This window comes from Nansenia antarctica (assembly GCF_963989245.1).
Source record: "Nansenia antarctica genome assembly, chromosome: 6".
In the NCBI taxonomy this organism is placed as follows: Eukaryota; Metazoa; Chordata; class Actinopteri; order Argentiniformes; family Microstomatidae; genus Nansenia; species Nansenia antarctica.
In genome coordinates this window covers 5,920,330-5,943,365 of record NC_137676.1, presented here as the reverse complement: position 1 = coordinate 5,943,365, position 23,036 = coordinate 5,920,330, and the positions used below count along the sequence as shown (strand labels likewise).

Sequence of the window (23,036 nt, the reverse complement as noted above, 5' to 3'; positions counted from 1 at the left end):
GAGCGTTTTCCCCCCCCAAAGTAGTTAAAATAATACATAACACAATTATGTGTTAAATTGAATGACTACTTTGCCTACTTCACATGTACAGACCAGTATCTGTTCTCAATAATGTTTATAACAAGTACGAATGAATACCATAGAACTCTAGGACACTAATTTGTGTTCTTTTTCACTTTACACTTTTTTTTCCTTTTTTTAAAGAGGGCTGTAAGGGAATTTCCCTGGCTGCACAGTGTACAGGTTTTTTACCTTTGCCTGCTTGCGGCTCTGTCATCATGTGAAGCGCATTGAGTCACATCTTGTGAGAAATGCGCTATACAAATAAAACTTGATTTGATTTTTACGTTGCTGTTAGCTACTTTTTGATCTGATAGCTATCAGTCAAGTGTAGTGGTGGGCCGTTTATTTGACAACTAGGCCTTCAGTGATATTCTCGCGCGATTAGGCCGCCTTCGAACCTTCACCGTGACACTAGGGCTATAGGCTATTGTCATCCGACGTGACCATCCCACATTCACAGTGACAGTAGCATGACAGTTAACGCTGGGGTCATATCAAACCGAAACAGCGATGTAAGTGTTACCCTGTTTACCACGGTCCTTCTCTTGTCTCCCTGTGCAGGACTACCTCTTCAGGTTGGTTCCTGGGTACGTGGAGTCCGGGAAGGGGAGGTGTTCCTATGACCCCAACCAGGAGAACATCGCTGCTCTGATCAGTAAGTCAACCGGCCGTAAACATTCTTCCTAATGTGTATAGTTATTATATGTTACATAATAACACAAAACAGGAGAAGAAAAGGGTCCCGAAATAGTTTTTTCAGCTGTCCCTTTGTCAATTTATTACAGGATGATACGAACGGTATGGATTTACAACCTTCTTGTACCATTCCCCCCCTTCCCCCCTCCCCCCCATCCCCCCTCCCCAACTTCCTGTGTTGTTTAAACCATTTCCTTCCACTCCTTTCTGTTCTCCATCCTTTCACATCTCCTCTGCAGATGGGAATCTGTATGCGGGGGTCCATGTCGACTTCATGGGCACAGACGCAGCCCTCTTTAGGACCATGGGGAGCAGGTCGGCTGTCAGGACCGAACAGCATGACTCCAGGTGGCTCAACGGTGAGTTACGACACCGATGGTTAGGGTTGCCAACTGTCAACATTACTGGGGGGGCCAGGAGATTCACCTGAACATGTGACCTGACCAGGAAAACTCTGGGTCTCATTTGCTCACAGACTGTAGGGCCTGAGGTTTTTCCTAGTCAGGTCACATGGTCAGTGCAGCCCAAGTAGGGTTGCCAACTGTCCTGTATTAGCCGGGATGTCCCCTATTTTGGGCTGGATGAATACACAGGAGCTCCCTTGTACCCCGTATGTTCATCCAATCACAGACCCCCTCATGCGTACGTATAGCGTAAATGCTCCAATTCCTGCAACCCCCCCCCCGCGCTGTATAGTGGCACGCCATCTTTTGTCCCATATTTGGTAGTGAGGAAGGTGGCCACTGTACCAATGGTTCACTGCTGCCAATGGGTTGAGAACGACCTTCACTGTCTTCCTGTCTCACTCCTACCTTGTGTGTGTGTGTGTGTGTGTATGTCTCTCTCTCTCTCTCTTCCCCCCCTCTTTCTCTCTCTTCCTCTCTCCCCCCCTCCCCCTCTCTCTCTCTCTCTCTCTTCTTCTCCGTCTTTTTCTCTTTCTCCTCCTCTCTCTCTCTTCCCCACCCCCTGTCTTCCTCTCTCTCCCCCCCCACCCTCTCTCTCTCTCCCTCTCTCTCTCTCTCTCTCTCTCTCTCTCTCCCCCCCCTCTCTCTCTCAGAGCCGGTGTTCATTCAGATCCAGCAGGTCCCAGACAGCGCAGAGAAGAATGACGACAAGCTGTACTTCTTCTTCCGAGAGAAGAGTCTGGACTCTGGGGGCGGGGCCAGCCCCGGTGTTCTGGCCAGAGTGGGGCGAGTGTGTCTGGTGAGCAGAGTTATTATATACGTAGTTACTTATGCTGCACGAACACTAGGACAGCCGTGCCTTTGTTACCTACTATAAGAGCCGCCTCATAGTCATCATTTACAATTGGAAGCTGCTACTTACACACAAAGACCACTAGTTGGCGCGTCTTGTAAATTAGCCTGCCTCCTACACAGTGGCGGTTCTAGAATGTTTTAAATGGGATAGCAGAGGGGTGGCAAAGGATTTCTCGGGCGGGGCAGGGGGTCAAACATATATGTAAATGTTTAGGTTTGCGCTGACACACCGTTCCCATATGTTGTAACCAGAACGACGAGGGAGGCCAGAAGTCTCTGGTGAACAGGTGGACGACCTTCCTGAAGGCGCGGCTGGTCTGCTCCGTGATCGGAGAGGACGGGGTGGAGACCATGTTCGACGAACTGAGTGAGACTCCCGATTAAATACCACTTAAATTCCTCTATTTACAGGGCTACAGAGACCGTTTTAACTGTAGTTACACTGTCTACTGTTAGGTAATTTTTTGTTTCTCTTTCGTTACGCTCTTAGGGGATGTTTTCATCCAGACCACACAAGACGAACGCAATCCTGTGGTCTACGCTCTCTTCGCAACTGCTGGGTGAGAAAATGCTCTGATCACACTTCCTTTTTTTTTTTTACCATTTAGCTGACACTTGTGTCCAAAGTGACTTACATTGTAGTGAGTGCATACATCCTTCTGCTTGTTTATAAAGCTCTCACTGGCACAGCACCAGAATATCTGAAAGACCTTTTGCTAGCATATCAGCCCGATAGAGCTCTCAGGTCTTCTGACGCTGGTTTTCTCTGTGTACCACATGTACAAAAGAAGAGATTTGGTGAGGCTGCATTCTCATTTTATGCACCCAAATTGTGGAATGCACTGCCAGTTTACATTAGGGATGCAACCTCAGCAAATATGTTCAAGTCAAGACTAAAAACCCATCTTTTTAATATTGCCTTTAAATGACTAAATAATTAAATGATGATTATATAAAGATTGGAGCACTTTGAGCTGCAACGTTTGCATGAAAAGCTCTATACAAATAAAGCTATTGTTATTATTATTACATGTTTCAGTATATATGGTCCCAGCGGGATATTTCCTTGAATAAAAGAGAAAGCCCCAAACGGGAAAAGTCTAGGGCATCGTTTCTCAACGGGGGCGTTCAGACAACATCGGGGGGCGCTGGAACAGATATTTTTAAAAGGGGGGCGTTGAGGTGTTCTTGGGGGGCGTTCGCGCATTAAGTATTTTTCTCATGAAAAACAGCTGTCAGCAGTGTAAATGCACGAACGGTCATTTCGCTCGGACAAACCGTCTTTTCAGTCAGAGCACCCATCTCTGAGCGCTCCCAGAGCGCAGTGTTCTGAACTTGGCCGGGCTCTGTGATGCAGACACACGTAGCGCAGCGCCCACATTTTTTTTAAAGTGAGAGTGTCAACAAGAAGATGAAGCTAAAAACTCAGCTAGCAAAGGCAGAGCTTTTGATAGTTTCCAATGTGTCTGGGTAAGCTGCATTGTAGAAGAATCTTGACAGTTCATGTACAGTGCAGAAATTGCAATACTATGCTAGTCTACGATAGAAAGAACCCCGGTTCATCCCATCTGTAATGTCATGTTTCAACCCTTGCCATCCTTTTCTTGCATAGCACCCGCAAATGAACACGGATAGGAGTGGAATAGGCTATATAACTGTAAATAGTTGATTGTCTTTGGATTTAGCCAGTTGCCGAAGATTTATGAGGAATAGGCTATTTAATTTGTGTTGCTCATCTAACAGCGATAAGGTGTTGTTTAATTTACGGTCTTGTTTAATTTCTATGAGTGTTTTCCTTGTAGGCTATGCTTGAGTGACATGTGTTTCAGTTTGGCTCATTGTAATTGTTGGCTATAAGCGAGAGAGAATATTTCTTATGTTAGTTTTGATACTGAGTCCATGTCCCCGCCGGTGACATAAGCCTGTCGTGCCAAATACTCCCTCCCCGCGTATACACACTACCCTCTGCGCTTATGCGTTCGCTTCCTTTCAATACAGCTTATTTAATTTAGTTAAAATGAGTGCTAATACCATACCACCATACCAGAACATCACAGCAGGAACAACCTATCTCAAAAAAGCGATCGTATTGTAATAAACCAGTCCGGAAAGTTCTCTGTCGCTTACCAATAATCTAACCTGGAGAAATCAGCTACTAATGTCCCTTCCCCTCGCAGGTTCATTACAGTATATTACATAAATGTATTACTGTTAAGTGTTGTTGTGGATGTTATCCCTAGTGCCATTCTGAGGTTAGCATTGCGATGTGTTCGTCTTAACGTTTACAAACTAAAATATACGATCGCTTTTTTGTGATATGTTGCTCCTCTGATGTCCTGGAAACGAACACATAAGCACTCCGAACAGCTGTCAGCGTCTTTTGTTGCTATAGGAAACCACTACTCTGTCTGCTTGCGATTGATCAGCTGTCAGCAATGTTATTACGGACAAAACCGTGTTTTCAGTCAGAGCACCCATCTCTGAGCGCTCCCAGAGCGCAGAGCTCTGAACTTTGGAACTTTGTTATGTTTTGATATGAGAAATTCGAACTAAGTGGTCAGTTTATGAAAATAATACCATAGAATACTATTTGATATATTTAAATAATACCCCCCTAGCGTTTGCCGCCATATTGTGAGACCCCCCCCCCCCCCCCGCAAAAGTCCAATCAAAAATGAATAAATATTAGCGTCATAAAACAGCAATTTGGCGAAATGCAACACCAGCACACTTAAAAAACTAACAATGTTAGTTGTAATGTACAGTTTTGTAGCCTACTGTTTGTTCTGCACCGGACATGTGTGAAATTGCTGCTGTGTTATTGTTGTTCTGTGATATAACACAGAATATTAGTCAACATTAATATTCAGGGAAGAAAATAAGCCTACTTTTTTTGATGGGGGGCGGTAAGAGACCTGGATAATGGACAGGGGGGCGCTGGCCCAAAAAAGGTTGAGAACCACTGGTCTAGGGGAATCAGCTGTTCATCTCCTTCCTTCCACCTCTGCCCAGTATGGTCGGTAGGTTCTGGTCAAACTTGACAATGTGTCAGACGCCTTTGTTTACCCAATACAAAGCTAAAAAAATAAACAAATGATGTTGACGCACAGCCGTTGGCTTTAATTGCGTCCATTATCTTTCGCAGCACTTGCGTCCCACAGCGCTTGCTGAAACCAAATCATGACAAATACGTTATTCAGTAAACTCCCACTCCCACGAAGGCCAAGTTTAAGTCCTTGTTATTCCAGGTGTTTATATAGTGCTGTGTGCAATAGCCTGGGGAAGAGGTGAATCACTTAGTTGTATAAGTGAGTCACTTGTTCGAGTGACTCACTTGAATGTTGACCTACGGTCCCTCTCTCCCATCTCTTCCACTTCTATGGTTAGTGCTCACCGGCCCCCTCCGTGTTGTGTGTTTCTGTCTCTCCCAGTTCTGTGTTCAAGGGCTCAGCGGTCTGTGTGTACTCCATGGCCGACATCCGCAACGTCTTCAACGGACCCTTCTCCCACAAACACGGCCATAACTACCAGTGGACGGCCTACACTGGCAAGATTCCCTACCCACGACCCGGCACAGTGCGTTGAACACCTGTTCATCTCTCTCTACCCACTACTACACAGTCATACTGGATCAACTCTCACTCTCCCTCCCTCGATACTCTTGCTTATTGTCAAATATAATCCCTCTCTACCCCCACCTAGTGTCCAGGAGGAACATTTACCCCCGGCCTCCGCTCCTCAAAGCAATTCTCAGACGAGGCCGTCAACTTTATCCGAGCGCATCCCCTCATGTACCATCCCGTCTACCCTATCCACCGTCGCCCCCTGGTGGTGCGGACAGGGGTGGACTACCGCTTCACCGCCATGGTGGTGGACCAGGTGGACGCGGTGGACGGTCGATACGAGGTGCTCTTCCTGGGCACAGGTGAGTGGCTGACCCCCCCCCCCCCCCCCCCCCCCCAGGGAAAGGATGGTCTTACACACTGATAGGGGTTTTCACACCGCCAAGGAACCGTTCCCGTTCCCGTTCCTGTTCTGGAACGTTCTCCGAACCTTGGTGCTGTCTGGCGAAGCAGCCCGTCTTCATACCAGTGTAACCGGAACGGTTCCTTTGGCGTTGTGAAAAGCCCCTATGAGTGTCAGGGAAAAGATGAGTGTCATGTGAGTGCACTGACCACCCCAGGGGAAAGGACGGTCTTACTTACTGACGTCTCTCCTCTCACGTCCCAGATCGAGGCACTGTCCAGAAGATCATCGTTCTGCCCAAGGACCCAAGCACCATGGAGGAGCTCACGCTGGAGGAGGTGGAGGTTTTCAGGGTATGTCTGTGTCCGTTATTGCCCAAATATTGTTCACCTCATAGCAGTGGTAGAGGGTAGTGGTGCACTAGTGGATAGTGAGTTGGAGTGGTGATCAGAAGTTCATGACTTCAACTCCCACCTGGGAACACCACCACTAGCGTGCCCTTGAGTAAGTAAGGCACTTTAGCTCTAAGTTACTCCAGGGAGACTGTCCCTGTAGTCTCTAACTGTAAGTCGCTATGGATAAAAGCGTCTGCTAAATGGTGTAAATGTAGCAAATGGACTGAATAAGAATCTGCTGCTAACCTCTATCTCTCTTACCATGGGCCTTCACTCCATGCTAATGCTCTACTGATCTCCCATAATTTCATAACATAACACAATTTATTTACATTTGATTACAGACACGCGCCCCTGTCAAAACTATGAAGATATCGTCCAAAAGGGTAAGCCGCAACTCTGCAAAACTGTCATCTTTCAAGATTTAGACTTAAAAAAAGCTTGACGGAATCGTGTTATTGATATCGATTGTCTTGTTTTGAATCTCGTCACCATAGCAACAGCTGTACGTGTCGTCGGAGGCGGGTCTTACCCAGGTGTCCCTGCACCGCTGCGGGGTGTACGGGAGGGCGTGCTCCGACTGCTGCCTGGCACGGGACCCCTACTGCGCCTGGGACGGAGAGAGCTGCTCCGCCTTCACCCCCGCCACCAAGAGGTCAGGACCAGGTCACACACACACACACACACACACGCACACACACCCTGGTCTCTCTCCCCGGTCTCTAACCCTGGTCTCTCTCCCTGGTGTCTCTCCCTGGTCTCTCTCCCTGGTCTCTAATCCTGGTCTCTCTCCCTGGTCTCTCTCCCTGGCTGGTCTCTCTCCCTGGTCTCTCTCCCTGGTCTCTCTCCCTGGTTTCTCTCCCTGGTCTCTAACCCTGGTCTCTCTCCCTGGTCTCTCTCCCTGGTCTCTCTCCCTGGTCTCTCTCCCTGGTCTCTCTCCCTGGTCTCTCTCCCTGGTCTCTCTCCCTGGTCTCTCTCCCTGGTCTCTCTCCCTGGTCTCTCTCCCTGGTCTCTAACCCTGGTCTCTCTCCCTGGTCTCTCTCCCTGGTCTCTCTCCCTGGTCTCTCTCCCTGGTCTCTCTCCCTGGTCTCTCTCCCTGGTCTCTCTCCCTGGTCTCTCTCCCTGGTCTCTCTCCCTGGTCTCTCTCCCTGGTCTCTCTCCCTGGTCTCTAACCCTGGTCTCTCTCCCTGGTCTCTCTCCCTGGTCTCTCTCCCTGGTTGGTCTCTAACCCTGGTCTCTCTCCCTGGTCTCTCTCCCTGGTCTCTAACCCTGGTCTCTCTCCCTGGTCTCTCTCCCTGGTCTCTCTCCCTGGTCTCTCTCCCTGGTCTCTCCCTGGTCTCTCTCCCTGGTCTCTCTCCCTGGCTGGTCTCTAACCCTGGTCTCGCTCCCTGGTCTCTCTCCCTGGTCTCTCTCCCTGGTCTCTCTCCCTGGCTGGTCTCTAACCCTGGTCTCGCTCCCTGGTCTCTAACCCTGGTCTCTAACGCTGGTCTCTCTCGCTGGTCTCTTCCTCAGGAGGAGCAGGAGGCAGGACGTGAAGCACGGGGACCCGCTGAGACAGTGCCGAGGCTTCAACGCCAAAGGTCAGAGGTCACCTGCCTGCCTGCCGCCGATATCTGTGTACCGAGTTCAGAGTATTAACACACGTCAATGAAAACAATGTTTCAGTGAAACAATGCAGAAAACAACAGTGCAACAGTGCAACAGTGAAACAGTGCGAAAAAAATAAAAGACAATTTATCCTTCTCTTTCCATTCCCTCCCTCCTCCATTCCTCCCTTCTTCCCCCCCCCCCCCCTCAGTGGAGAAGCGTCTGAGAGAGACGGTGCAGTTCGGGGTGGAGGGGAGCAGCACTTTCCTGGAGTGTCAGCCCCGCTCTCCGCAGGCGTCGGTCAAGTGGCTCTTTCAGAGGGAGGGAAGGCGGAAAGTGGTGAGAAAAATAAATACATGTTTCCAAATGATTGAACCTACGGTATCTAAGTGAATAATTGTCAATCACTGTGTGTGTCAAAATACGAATGGTTCTGTCCCTCACCCTAACTCTATCTCTCTCCCTTTCTCTTACCTCTCTCTCTCTTTCTCTTTCTCTCTCTCTCTCTCTCTCACCTCTCTCTCTCTCACCTCTCTCTCTCTCTCTCACCTCTCTCTCTCTCTCACCCCCCCCCCCTCTCTCTCTCTCACCTCCCTCTCTCTCTCTCACCTCTCTCTCTCTCTCTCACCCCCCTGCCTCTCTCTCTCTCTCCTCTCTCTCTCTCTCTCTCTCTCTCTCTCTCTCTCACCTCTCCCCACCGGCGCAGCTCAGCCGCGACCGAGACGTCCTGAAGACCAACCACGGCATCCTGCTCAAGTCTCTCGCCCAATCGGACGCCGGGCTGTACCACTGCCAGGCCACCGAGAACAACTTCAAACACACGGTGGCCCGCGTGGCGCTGCGTATCCTGGACCGGGACATCGTGGTGGCCCTCACCTCTCCCGACGACGAGGGGGACGAGGGCCCCAACGGCCCCCCCAAGGGCCCCCCCAGGGCCACCCGTCAGCAGTACCCACCCACGCCCCCGTACATGGACCTCCCCTCCCTCTCCGCCCCCTCCCCGCCTGAGATCAGGCTGATCAGCCAGTACTGCCAGTCGTACTGGGAGCAGATGGGCCTCAAGCAGAAGCAGCAGCAGCAGCCCAAACGCACCAGCCGGAGGCACACGGAGAGCCAAGAGCTGGTGGGCGGAGGGTAGAGGGGGACTGGGCGGAGGCACCATACTGTCCACACTGGACACTTCAGGACAGGTGGTGGAGATACATACAGTGCCTTCCACAATTATTGGTAAAGATGAGGAAAAAAAGGTTATAGAAAAATTCGACCTTTTGGTGAGTTAGCTTAATGTCACACTGAAAGAAATGCTAGAAAGAAAATAATGCTAGAAATTATTTTTGGTTTTATTTTTTTCTGAGTGGGGCAGTCCCACTCATGTTTTTCCTTTTTTTGATTGTGATAGAGACAGTAGAGATTGGACAGGAAGGGTGGGTGTGAGAGAGAGAGAAGGGATGACATGCAGGATATGTCCGCGGCCGGAATCAAACCAGGAACCCTGCACCCTGAACCCAAGGTCGACGCTTAGTGTGTGACGCCACCAAGCGCCCAGAAATAATTATGTCTTGATGACAGGATTTTTAAATAATCCTTTTCATTCATATTTGCCAATAATTATGGAGGGCACTGTACATGTTTGACACTAAACATGAGTTTCATCCACCTTTATATACAGTAGAATGAGCGGGGCCACCCTCGCCTCACACAAGCATCTCAGTAAAGAAATGTAATATATTGATTGTGTATATATCGTTTGGTCAGGACAGACCGTTTGGTTTATTCATGTGTAATAATATAATGATATCAAAGAAATATTTGCCTTCTTTTGCACGCTTTATTTGGTTTGCAGATTTGTACATTTTTGCTGTTCGCTGTTTGTTGTTAGTTGTTCAAACCCAGAGAGGTGATACGTGTATGGTGGTGTGATGTCTGTATTTATCTAATGCCATTGGATGTTGTTAATGTGTCTCTCTTGCTCTCTTACACTCTGTGACCTGTCTGTTTTTGAGTGTATAGCCTACAGTATTCTTTGAATTCCGCACTTTGATGGTGGTGGTTTGAGAGGAAAAGAGGGACCTCATACATGTATGAGAGAAAATCATATTTGTGCATTATCTTTATATTACATGAGCTGTGAACATGGGGATCAAATGGGTGGCGATTCTTTGTAGTCATTCACGTTCCAACGACAGTTAGAAACAGTTAAAATGGTCATTTATATGGAACTGTTTCTAGGAATACTTGATGTAGATCATTACGTTTGAGTCTAAATGGTGATGATTCCACTTATCACCGTCCACTCCAATAATAATAACAATACATACAACGTGTTAAGCGTTCAGCATGAATGTCATACACTGGAAATGTTCAAAATACAAATATATAAAGATCTGTAATCCACCAAACTGTTTTTGTGTCCGATTTTCAGTTCCGGATTTCTATCGCTAACTACATGTTGTTTCACCTCATTTCCAATTAGTAATATTCACCAGTCATTCACCAGTTTTTATTTTGTTTTTTATTAATGTAAAAAAAACAGTAGGCGTACCTGCGTAAGTGATGGGACAGTGAAGCATGTGGTCTTCTTTTGGTTCTACACTCCTAAAGTTAGGATTTAAAATGTACCATTAAATAAAAGCTGAGAATCTCTACTTTAACCTCATAGTAATTGTTTGATTTCCATTTGAGCCAAAATGCTTCACTGTATATCATTTACATGGCAATAATGATAGCTTGTGCTCTCTCGCTACAAGGCTAAATACGTGTATCAATCGGGGGAGGCTGTTGGAGGGAGACATCGGAGGACGGGCTCATTCTAATGCATCGGGTCTACCTCCACCAGCCTCCCCTGGCATCAATAGTACAGGAACAATCACCATTAGGAATACGAAACACAAACTTCACGGAAAGCTTTTTTTTTTTTTTACATTCATTACTCGATGACAATGTGCATTCAAAATACAAAGACACAAAATGGAATCCTGTCTTCTTCTTCATGACATAGCAGGATGAAAGAGGGGGACAACAGAAGAACTGGATCAACCAGGGGGGTATTCCATCAACGTCACTAAAGGAAAGTCCAGGCACATTTTTATAAATCTCGCTTATCAAAATAAGCCTGGAATTTTAAATAAATCTCTTCGGGATTTATCAAAATAAGCCTGGATTGTCCTTTAGCGACGTTGATGGAATACCCCCCAGATGTAGGAGTCAATACAGGTTGGGACGCCCTTCGTCATTCATCCCATTCATCGTCATCATCATCGTCAAATCCACATTCGTCTTCACCTTCATCTGAAAAACAAGACGGAGGATATCTGTCATATACATAACAGGGATTTACATTTTTTTTTTTTTTCAATTGATTAATCATGAATCATCTATCCATCAGTCATCGTAAGTAAAAGTAATCCATGCTAGGGCCAGGGGCCATTGGCAGTTACAATGCTAGAAGAAGGAAGAATTACTTCTTTTTTTCATGGCTTACATAGAATCATGAGAGCGACACAGAACGTTTGATTCAATTTACATCTCGTTGTAGTGTATACTGTAGTTAGTAGGTCGGGCTGGGAGTTTTTAGGAAAGATTTTTAGGAAAGATTCCTGGCCCTGTACATGATATCATGACTGGCCCTGCAGTATGATATCATGACTGGGTGAGAGTGCAGAGAGATTGAAAGTGTTTTGTTGTTGTTGTTATTGTTGTTGTTGTTGTTGTTGTTGTTACCAGAGGAGTGGATGGCTTTACTCCTCTTCTGCATGACCATCATCAGAGCGCCCACGATGCCCGTGTCTGAGTCTGACTCCACGTGAGCTGCCTTAGGACTGTCAGTGACCTGCAACACACACACACACACACACACACACACACACACACACACACACACAACACAACGCTCATGTCAACCACAAGGTGCTCTATCACAGTCAATAATATCATTTAATAATTGTGTAGTAGGAGGTGTGGAATTTTTACGAAAATCCACTATGACAGACGGGTCAATATTGCATTCAATTACACTCAATATGGGGAGCAATTAAGAATAGATATACATGCAGAATATTGTATATTATATATGTATGATTGTTTATTTTGTTTGATTTACGTTTTTGAGCTTCTTCCCCAGTCTGATCTGGTCCAGCAGAGCTCCTTTCCCTCCTCCTCCTCCTCCTTCTCCTTCTCCTCCTCCTCCTCCTCCTGAAGGAGGCGCTGGAGAAGAGCCACATGGCGGAGGAGGAGGTGGGTAGTCATTAAAGCCCTGGGCTGATGGAGGTGGTGGTGGGGGAGGAGGAGGTGGGGCTGGACCTCCTCCTCCTCCTCCTCCTCCTCTGGGTGCGGACGGACCAGGAGGAGGCGGGGGGGCCGTGGAGCGTTGGTGACCAGGGGGAGGTGGTGGAGGAGAGCCGTGAGACACAGAGGGTGGTGGAGGTGGGGGGAATCCACCCCTACCTGAAGAGGGTGGAGGTGGGGGGAGGCCACCCCTCCCTGAAGAGGGTGGAGGTGGGGGGAGTCCACCCCTGCCTGAAGAGGGTGGAGGTGGAGGGAGTCCACCCCTGCCTGAAGAGGGTGGAGGTGGGGGTAGTCCACCCCGACCTGAGGCGGGTGGTGGGGAGGGCAGGGTTCCACGCGAGGGAGGGGGGTGGGAGGAAGGAGGCCCTCGCTGTGGCTGTCCTGGGACAGGGGGCAGGGGGACGGAGTGGCCCCGTGAAGGAGGGGGTGCTGGGGCAGAGGAGCAGCTACCAGGCAGTGGGGGGAGGGGGCCCTGCCTCCCGGGAGGAGGGGGGGGACCGGCAGACTCTATGGGAGGAGAAAAGAAAAGCATTAGGATCACAGAGAGGGATCAAGGTATAGTCAATGAGGTGGTCCTCTGTGGTCAGTTGGTAGAGCATGGTGCTAACAACGCTTAGGTTGTGGGTCAGTTTCCTGCTGGGTCTATATATACTGAAATGTATGCATCATTGCAATGTAAGTTGCTTTGGATAAAAGTGACAGCTAAATGGCATATATTATATGATATAGATAGATAGATAGATAGATAAATTCAAGTAGAATATTGAGAAATTATGAGGTCGCTAACTCTTTGAGACAGTTTCCCGGACACAGATTAAGTTTAGTAGAAATAATCTCCATTGAAAAGTGCAGGATTAGGATTCAGTGTAGAATTAGGCTTAATCTGTGTTTGGAATTTGTTTTGGGCCCTATAGGTGCACTTCAGAAGTATAGTATACTGTCCATTTACAGTATATTACATTTAAATGTTTGCCATTTAGCAGACGCTTTTATCCAAAGCGACTTACAACAAGTAAGTGTCTAAAGTAAGTTAATCATCTAGATAATAGATTTCAAGATCCTTCCGCTTGTTTATAAAGCTCTCACTGGCACAGCACCAGAATATCTGAAAGATCTTTTGCTAGCATATCAGCCCAAAAGAGCTCTCAGGTCTTCTGACGCTGGTTTTCTCTGTGTACCACATGTACAAAAGAAGAGATTTGGCGAGGCTGCATTCTCATTTCATGCACCCAAATTGTGGAATGCACTGCCAGTTGACATTAGGGATGCAACCTCAGCAAATATGTTCAAGTCAAGACTAAAAACCCATCTTTTTAATGTTGCCTTTAAATTACTAAATAATTAAATTAGGATTATATAATGATTGGAGCACTTTGAGCTGCAACGTTTGCAGGAAAAGCTCTATACAAATAAAACGTTATTATTATTATTATTATTATTATTATTATTATTATTATCTATCATCATAACAAAACACAATGCTAGAAGAAGGAAGGATTATTTTCTTTTTAACAGTAGTAGAGGAACTGTCCAGAGGTACATAGGACCGGGGGCCATTGGCAGTCGCAATGCTAGAAGGAAGGAAGGAATGTTTTCTTCTTCTTTTTAACAAAGAAGAGGAACTGTACAGGTACAACTGACGGGTAGTACAAGGTAGTATGAATGACACTCACCTCTTTCGTGCATGGCGTGTTTCACCGCCTCGATGCCACCTGACTGCTCGATGAAGTCATCGATGAGCTTGGTGGTCTCCTCGTCCTTCAGCTCCGCCTCACTGATCCCGGCGCTGGACAGCAGCTTGGCCAAGTCGGGGTCCAGGTTGTTGGGGTCCCAGCCCACGTGACTCACGTGTCTGAGCGCAGACAGGAGGAGGAGGAGAGAGGGAGAGGAGGAGGAGGAGAGAGGGAGAGGAGGAGAGACAGGAGGAGGAGAGACAGGAAGAGGAGAGACAGGAGGAGGAGAGACAGAAGGAGGAGAGAGGGAGAGGAGGAGAGACAGAAGGAGGAGAGAGGGAGAGGAGGAGAGACAGGAGGAGGAGAGACAGGAAGAGGAGAGAGGGAGTGGAGGAGAGACAGGAGAAGGAGAGACAGGAAGAGGAGAGAGGGAGTGGAGGAGAGACAGGAGAAGGAGAGACAGGAAGAGGAGAGAGGGAGTGGAGGAGAGACAGGAGAAGGAGAGACAGGAAGAGGAGAGAGGGAGTGGAGGAGAGACAGGAGAAATAGAGACAGGAAGAGGAGAGAGGGAGTGGAGGAGAGACAGGAGAAGGAGAGACAGGAAGAGGAGAGACAGGAGAAGGAGAGACAGGAGGAGGAGAGACAGAAGGAGGAGAGACAGGAAGAGGAGAGACAGGAAGAGGAGAGAGGGAGAGGAGGAGAGACAGGAGGAGGAGAGACAGGAAGAGGAGAGAGGGAGTGGAGGAGAGACAGGAGGAGAAGAGAGGGAGAGGAGCATGTCACACAGAAGTTACTAGTACAATTATGTTCAGCTATATGTATAGGCCCCTATAGGCCTCTAACCCTAACCCTAACCTATCTATCTATCTATCTATCTATCTATCTATCTATCTATCTATCTATCTATCTATCTATCTATCTATAGATACAGTATCTACCCATCTAACCATAATCCTAACAATAGGCCTGCTAAAAAAAAGTGTGTCAAGCTTGGATACTATCCTGGTGTGTGAGAACCCCCCCCCCAACTAAAACAGGACAGACAACGTTATGACAAGTTGTTATTAGTAAGATAGCATAACAAAGGGTTTGGAAATTCTAGAATTGGATATAATAACAACAACAGACCAGACCAGAACAGAACAGAACAGAAACAGAACAGAACGGTCTAAAATAGAACAGCCTTTGTTTAGACGTCAGAGCTGGACATGTTTGACACTCACTTAAACCCACTAGGTGCTCCGATGTCTGCCTTGGAGAACTTAGCCTTCTTTCCTTTGCTCTTCTTCTCCTTCTTTCCTTTGCTGGCTTTGACAGAGGGAGGCGAGGGGGAGGCCATGGAGCGGTAACGGGAGGCCTGAATGTCTGGGTTCTGGATGTCAATGGTGGCCATGGACGGAGAAGCGGGGCTGCCAGGGCCTGTTTGGCAAGAGGATTAGATTAGATTAGATTAGATTAGATTAGATCAAATTAGATTAGACAACTTTATTGCCATTGCAGAGTACAAGTGCCAGACAACGAAATGCAGTTTAGCATCTAACCAGGAGTGCAAATAGTGATATAAAACATGATATAAAACATAACAGTGATAGTGATAGGTACAGTATGGCAAGTATAGTAGTTTAGACGTATATACAGTTATGAGCTATGTACAGTTAAGGTAGTAAGATAGCTATGTACAGTATGGTATGTACAGATGTATAAATAAAGGCTATATCAAAAAAGAGATATGCGCCACGTGTATATGTGTGAGTAGCATTGTGTCATGACAAACACATAAGCCTATACTGTGCTGTACTTTACTTTATTTACATTTTTGTTTAACAGGGACAATGCACCATTAATCAACATTTCTGTAGATGTGCCAGTTTTAGCCAGCCAGCTCATTTTCAACTGTAGTACCCAAGGGTGTTTTAAGCAAACTGTACTATATGCCTCCCATTGGAAACAAAAAAAAAGCCATATTGGAGATGTTTGCTTTACATTTTTTGGATTTTGATTCAGTTGATGTTGCTGGATGTGATGTTTAACAATCTTACACAGCCTATGTAGGAAGGAGATGGTTCAGTTGGTAGAGAATGGAGCTAACAACCCTTAGGTTCTGGGTTTGATTCCCACTGGCACCATATACACTGAACATGTATGCACTCACTGCAATTCGCTTGGATAAGAGTCAACTAAATGGGACATCATACTAGGAGAGATCCTCACCTTTACCAGGCAGTATCCCCATTGATCCTCTGTCTATAAGAGCAGCACACAGAAGAGGAAAAGGCAGTTCATTATTACGGAATGACACAGTCCTATACAAGTACACTACAGTGTTTACCGGAGACAAGTGTGTATCATTCACGGTGTCTAGTAGTAAATCATTCTCACCATTTGAAGGCAGGTGGCGCTGTTTCTTGTCTGAGGCTGTGAGTAGAAAGAAAGGAGGGTATAGTGTAGCACGTTTTGTTTATTCAAATCTCATCACACAAGGGTTGTTTCCACTTCTACCGTGGAATTCCACCATTTCCATTACTACCATGGATCCCCCCCCCCCCGTTGATGTAAAGCAGCTTAGATCAGTTTCAGTATCAGTATCAGTTACAGTTTCTGGTGTCATTAAGACCACGTGACATGGCACAAAACTGAGAGTTTAAAAAGACAAAAGTTACATTAAAGTCATATTGTGTCTGCTCTGTCCCACTCCACCCCGTGTCAGTGCACAGGGCAGATACAATATGACTTCAACACTAGACTTTTTTACCTAGCCTACTATTAGAGCTGCCTTGGGAGTCAAATGACCATAGTCTTTATAATGGGAATCTGCTATTTACACACAATGACCACTAGTTGGCGCCTCTTGTACATTTTCTACACAGAAAAACTGCAAAATAGCTTTATACTAGTTTATCCTGATGTGATTTTGTAAGGATACTGGGTGGTAGAACGCACAAATCTAGGAAAAGTCATGAAAGGAGGGTCCTGAAATGTTATTGAGTGCAAAGATACAACATTTCGCGCTTTGAGTTGCATTTCATGTACGAAAGGCGCTATATAAATAAAGCTTTACTTACTTATTTCTTTCACTCACAGGGTCAAATGACCCCACCCATGACTGTTCTAGTGTTAATGTAACTTTTGTCTTTTAAACTCTCCTTCTTGTGTCATGTCAGTCCTGTGGTGGACCAGTGCAAAAACACTCAACACAATCTGTCGTAGTTTTTACAACAGCATTTAAAATGATCAATTATATTATATTAATGTTATTAAAATGACCCCATGTCCCACTGACCTGGGTGGTTTCTCTGGTTGATCTTTTCTTCGACGTGGCTTCGAAAAGATTCGGCCTCTTGCACATTCGCAAAGTTCAGCCCCACTTGACAGTCCTGCATTGTATGACAAACATTTGGATGATGAAAATTCAAAAATACAATAATGGGTGGTCAAGCTACCTAGGCACCATTGCCATCCAAGGTACCAAGCCACCCAGGCAGCATGGTCATCCAAGGCCCCATGTCACCCAGGAACCATGGTCATGCAAGGCCACATCAAGCCATGACTAAAATCAAAGTCAAAGTCAAAGTCAGCTTTATTGTCAATCCAATATATGTACACACATACAGAGGGCTGAAATTGTGTTTCCCTCTCATCCACGGTGCATAGCAAACAAAAACAATAAATAACAATATGATACGACAAGATTAAAAAATAACTATATATACAAAAATACTAGATAAAAGATTTGAAATGTGTACAGGGGTGGAATACAATATGAACAATGACAATAGTGCAATGGTGGTAGTTGGCTCAGTATAATAGAGTAAAGTGGCTAAAGCACAGGTATGCTTGTATGTGTAGGGGGGGGGGCAGAGTAGGGGGTATAGGCCACCTAGGTATAGGGCACCTAGGTGGCGTAGCACACTAAGGCGCATGCCACATAATCGCAGGATCCCTGGTTTGACATATCCTGCATGTCAACATTTGACATATCCTCCATCCCTTCTCTCTCTCACCCATCGGTCCTGTCAATCTCTACTGTCTCTATCTCAATAAAGCAGAAAAACCCTAAAAACATATTTTAAAAATAAACAAATAATATGTTTACAGTATGTAATGTCATATCAAGACAGAGGAAGATACTGGACTTACATCTGCAGTGAAGGTGTGGAAGAAAGGCTTGGGGCAGTAGTAAACCATCTGGTTATAGAGCTCCTGCTCCCAGATCTGTTTCCCTTCCTGTGAGAAACCAGCCGTTAGCCTACGGTAGCTTAAACTGACAACACCCAATACCTCAACTACTCATTCAGGCTCCCAGCTGGACAACAATGCATCCCCATTTTGTTACATTACTGGGGGGCCAGGAGATTCACCTGAATATGTGACCTGACCGTGAAAAACTCTGGCACTCACTTACTCACAGACTGTAGGGCCTGAGGTTTTTCCTAGTTAGGTCACATGGTCAGTGCAGCCCAAGTAGGGATTGCCAACTCTCCCATATTAGCCGGGGTGTCCTGTATTTTGGGCTGGATGAATATACAGGAACTCCCTTGTCTCGTATATTCAGCCAATCACAGGCCCCCCCTCATGAGTACGTATGGTGTAAATGCACCAATCCCTACAAGCACCCCCCCCTTCCCGCCCCGTGCAGTGGCACGCCATCTTTTGTATTTGGTAGTGAGAAAATTGGCTCTGCCCTATAGGCCCAAGTGATGACTATAGGTTGCTCTAGGGGTCTCGTGCCATTTTACCTTGACATCAAAGAGGCCTATGAAGTAGGAGCGCCGCCGGTTGTCCTTGATGAAGCAGGCCACCCCTGTGTGCTGCAGGCTCCAGGAGGTCGGGCTGTGGGGCAGGGCCATGAAGAGCTGGACCACAGCTGTGGCCAGGGACTGTAGACGACACACACAGCTCACAGAATGACTTACCGTGACCACGGTAACATCGAAATAAAAAACATCGAAATAAAGTTTCATTTTAGTTCTGATTTGTATATTTATTTATATATATATATATATATATGTATATATATATTTTAAATCATTTTAAAATATGTTTAACATTATTTAGGCAGTTGATGTTCTTTACACCTCTCTGTCTGGGGCCCCCTAGTGGCGAGCAGGCCCTAGGCATGTGCCTAGAATGCCTCGATGGTAGACCCGTCCATGACCATGACAGGCTTTACACACTACAGGGCCGACCCGAATTATACTGCTGGCTTGGATATTTTCCTTTCACATGGTTCCTTTCCAGGATTCTTTTAGCAACTATGGTAGATGCTCAGCTCAGCTCAGCTCAGTTCTGTAGTGTGATTTAGGCCTCATATACAGTACCATATTTTCATATACCTATACTACTGTTGAGCCCTGACATGGGAACATTGAAAATTAAGAAACTCATGTACTCATGCACTCAAGTGCAATATAGTTCAACAGACCAAATAAGTCCATTTCAGTTCATGTAAGTTTGGACATGGTGTGTCTTCATGGGAGTACAATACAAATTCTTCATTTGATTTGCATTTTAGATGGAATTGACCCCAACCCTGCGACAAGCCTCAATTCATAGACAATATTTTATTTGACTTCCTCTGGATATCTGCATGCCTTGGCTACAGTCAAAAGTCCTCGTATTTACGAGGAGTTGACAGTCACACAGTACCTCTCTGGTGACACGTGTCGTCCAATCGGGTGAGGCTGGTGGAGGCAGAAATCAGAGGACGGGCTCATTGTGATGCATGGAATGGAAGGAGAATGGAACCACACCATGGTATAGTATCATTCCATATGTGACAATGAGCATGTCCTCCCATTTCTGCCTCCACCAGCCTCCCCCAGAGTTCACATGTAGAACAGAGTGAGTTCACAAGTTGACCATGAGTGCTTACTCTTGTTTTAGTAGATGGCTTTTCCAGTGGTGGTGGTCAACAACGGATCTTGGCTGGTAATAGTGTAAGGCGATCAACTTCTCCAGTATCGATTTAATTGAGTCGTCACTTACAAGCGAGTTCGTTTAATCTCAACGAGACGTTCTTGATATCACTTCTTAAGATGATATGATCCAATCAAATATTAGGCACCACTACTGAACTGTTCATTAAGATAATATTTATTCAAGCACATCAGCAAGCAATAATAGTTCATTTCCATGGAAAAGAGTCTTTTCTAGTTTCACCTCTGCAGGCCTATCTCAGCTAGCCGTCAACAAGTTAACTGCAGTGGCTCCACTAAAACAAGAGTCCCTCTCACCTCCGTACATAGTCCTTTATACAATTCATTAAACATTTTGGGCTGGGTGATGCCCCCCCCCCCTCTATCTGGTAGTTTTCCAAGTGTCAGCACAAATCCGTTGCAGCTGCAGAAAGTCTTCTCGTTAGCATTGGCCTTCAATTCTTCTCCTGTGTGGGTGCAAGAGTGTACTGTATGTTATCAGCTTGAGTGTCCTGCTAGCGTCTCGTTCCCATGGTGATATCGTACTTTGTATGAGCAGAGCATTGTGTCAGTGTCCTTATCAGAATGTCTTGTTATCAGAATGTCTTGTGAAAACACAACTATTGAAGTTACACAGTAATATTAGGATTCGATTTACAAGTTAGAAGAATAGACTTATCATTAATCATTAGTTATGAAAGTACAGAAAAATAGAATATTATAACAGCAGGTGTAAAATGGTTGTTAGCACATAGGTAAAAATAAGTAATTTACAGGCAGTTTGAATCATAAAACGTTCTTTTAGTCAGGAGCTTGTATTTCTTCTTGTCGCTCAAAAACAGAACCTCTCTTTTGGCTTTGCGTGACCTTCCTATTGTTCTCAACTGACCGCATTCACATATTATTGAAATGAGCACATAGTACATGATTTATCACTTCTAGTTATTTTAATACAAATTCCCAACAATAGCAAAGACCTGCTCTACTAATGTCATCACTTTCTCTGTGTATAGTGCTCTTGTGTCATTATAACAGGCAGCTACTATACTGCAGGCTTAGCTAAAAAACCAGGAAGTTGGGGTATCAAAGCAGAACAGCTTTTTGTTTGTTTGAGTAGTGTGAGCTAAGCCTATTTTGACACCAGAGGATGTGGGTTCTGCGTTTCCTGTCAATTTTCTTTTTTAGACTAAGCCGATACATTTTTCATATTATAATAAATGTTACTTTTTCATTCCACATGTGACAGTTCAGGCAACAGGTGACAATTAAACACCATTAAAAGCCACACTAAGCACTGACGTATAACCATTGCATCATTGAACAAAACATAGTAGTCACCAGCATAGGAAGTTTAAAAGAAAGCGAAACAATACTGATGAAACATAGATAAATAAGATTGCTCGATTAAATCATAAGTCTGTAATTTAGGGAAATTGTGAAAACAACAACAATTTCTATCCAAGGCAAATATTAAAAGGCTATTATTTAAAATGTTTAGACAAGCAGATTAACTTGTCATCATGCAGGTGGCTGACATTTCACTACATTTCCTACATCTACTTTTACAGCCCCCCTGTCCTCCCCCCACCCCTCCCTCTTCCCAGGTTAGGACTTACGGCACAGCGTCTCCCCAGCATCTCCTCCAGCCTCTCATTCTCCTGGGGGGTGAGCAGGGAGCTGTGGCTGCTCTCCTGGACCTTCGACTTGGAGCCTCGACTCATCGTTCCCCTTCACACGATTAGCTCTTAGCTCTCCGTATGACAGACCTGAGCATTTAAGTGCCTCAGTTGGTCTTCCCCCCAAATAGACCCAAAGTTAAATGTATGCAGGCAGTTTCCCTTCTCTCTTCTGTTCTGTGCTCACACATGCACAGTGCAGAGACGGAGAACAGGAAATGGGTAACCACACTTTTTTCTCTCTCTCTCTCTCTCTCTCTCTCTCTCCCCATTCTGTTCTCTTTCTCTCGCACTCAAATGATGATCACAGTCAAAGGTGTTAGTTCCATTTTGTGAACTGAAAAAAGTATTTTCAAAAGGGGTTTTCCACTCTTTTTTCCTGTGGTCTCTGTATATGTAATGTTCTGCAATGACACAATACATGTTTTTTTTCTTTTTTATGCATTTTACATACAGTATGTCAAAATAATAGAGCAGTAATTATTGGTAAACATTAATGACAAATATTGGAAATGAGAAACATAGTACTCAAAAACAATTGCACATTAAACATTTATTGGACGAATAACAAAATCAACATCTCTTTCACTGAAACAAATACATTTCCCAAAAAACAAAAACAAATAAAAAACACAGAATCCATTCTCTCTTAAAAGTATAGATCCATATATAGCGCAGCCAGGCTGACACAAAGCTCAAACTAATTCAATTTGAACTCTGTTTTTATCAAAAACAACTAAAATAAAAATGTAACAAAAATTACTTATTCTTATTTGATTATAGTTGTCAACTTCTGGTAACTTCTGGTAACTACTGGTAACTTCTGGTAATTACTGGTAACTACTGTTATGCCCCCAGAAAGGTCCCAGTCGAGTAGGCCCAGGGCCGAACACTTCTGGTTCCTAATTATCCCTACTCCTGTTTTTAGAGATTACTTCTCACAGACTTACTCAGAAAAGCCTACGTCTAAATATACAAGGATAATGCTACTTCTGCTTCCTCACAGACTGACCCCAGGGGAGGCTAGTGGAGGTAGAAATAGGAGGACTGGTTCATTGTAATGGAATGGAATAAGGAATAGTATACACACGTGTTTGATACCATTCCTTAGTCCATTCCATGCATCGAGCCCATCCTCTGATTTCTGCCTCCCCCAGCCTCTACTGATCGACACTAACCAGTATCAGTTTGCTGATCCCTATCAATGTGAATCCTATGATATTTACCATGCCACTGCCAAACAGAATCACTATTTTGCCGATAGGCGATTGGTTCGCATAACATCCATATCAATGACGATCCATATAAACAATGAAGACTCAATACAAAATAAATATACTTGTCAAATTCCTGGATTCAAATGTGAATAGACTAGACTAAAACCTTTATTCTCCAATTAAAGTAAGATTGGCCCCTCTGGATGCATGAGTAACTGTCTGGCAATGTGAATGTCATTATTTACACTCTTAGGCAAATGTTTGACTGGGTTTTCCATATAAAATGAAACTGAACTAAAATGAAC

The 23,036-nt window shown here is 45.3% G+C and overlaps 2 protein-coding genes across 2 annotated transcripts in view; one reads left to right on the top strand and one right to left on the bottom strand.

The window, feature by feature from the left end:
* LOC308159722 (semaphorin-3F-like) overlaps nt 1-9,104 on the top strand; it is a gene marked incomplete at both ends in the record, with an annotated part of 16,254 nt that extends 7,150 nt beyond the window's left edge. Inside the window, 13 exons of the mRNA XM_080533537.1 lie at nt 625-718; nt 999-1,118; nt 1,817-1,962; nt 2,271-2,385; nt 2,509-2,578; nt 5,450-5,594; nt 5,721-5,943; nt 6,249-6,337; nt 6,724-6,765; nt 6,877-7,034; nt 7,892-7,959; nt 8,178-8,305; nt 8,673-9,104. Of these exons, the coding sequence (XP_080389663.1) occupies nt 625-718; nt 999-1,118; nt 1,817-1,962; nt 2,271-2,385; nt 2,509-2,578; nt 5,450-5,594; nt 5,721-5,943; nt 6,249-6,337; nt 6,724-6,765; nt 6,877-7,034; nt 7,892-7,959; nt 8,178-8,305; nt 8,673-9,104 (1,830 nt within the window). The remainder of the gene's footprint in view (nt 1-624; nt 719-998; nt 1,119-1,816; nt 1,963-2,270; nt 2,386-2,508; nt 2,579-5,449; nt 5,595-5,720; nt 5,944-6,248; nt 6,338-6,723; nt 6,766-6,876; nt 7,035-7,891; nt 7,960-8,177; nt 8,306-8,672) is intronic.
* Nucleotides 9,105-11,195: 2,091 nt separating this feature from the next.
* On the bottom strand, nt 11,196-21,559 carry LOC308159721 (actin nucleation-promoting factor WAS-like; the record flags this gene model as incomplete). The annotated part of the gene is made up of 11 exons (XM_080533536.1): nt 11,196-11,254; nt 11,687-11,795; nt 12,066-12,445; nt 12,587-12,757; nt 13,924-14,102; nt 15,147-15,342; nt 16,303-16,338; nt 17,204-17,297; nt 18,061-18,147; nt 18,660-18,800; nt 21,455-21,559. The coding sequence occupies 11 exons, from the start codon at nt 21,557-21,559 to the stop codon at nt 11,196-11,198; spliced, it is 1,557 nt and encodes a 518-aa protein (XP_080389662.1).
* Nucleotides 21,560-23,036: the final 1,477 nt, after the last annotated feature.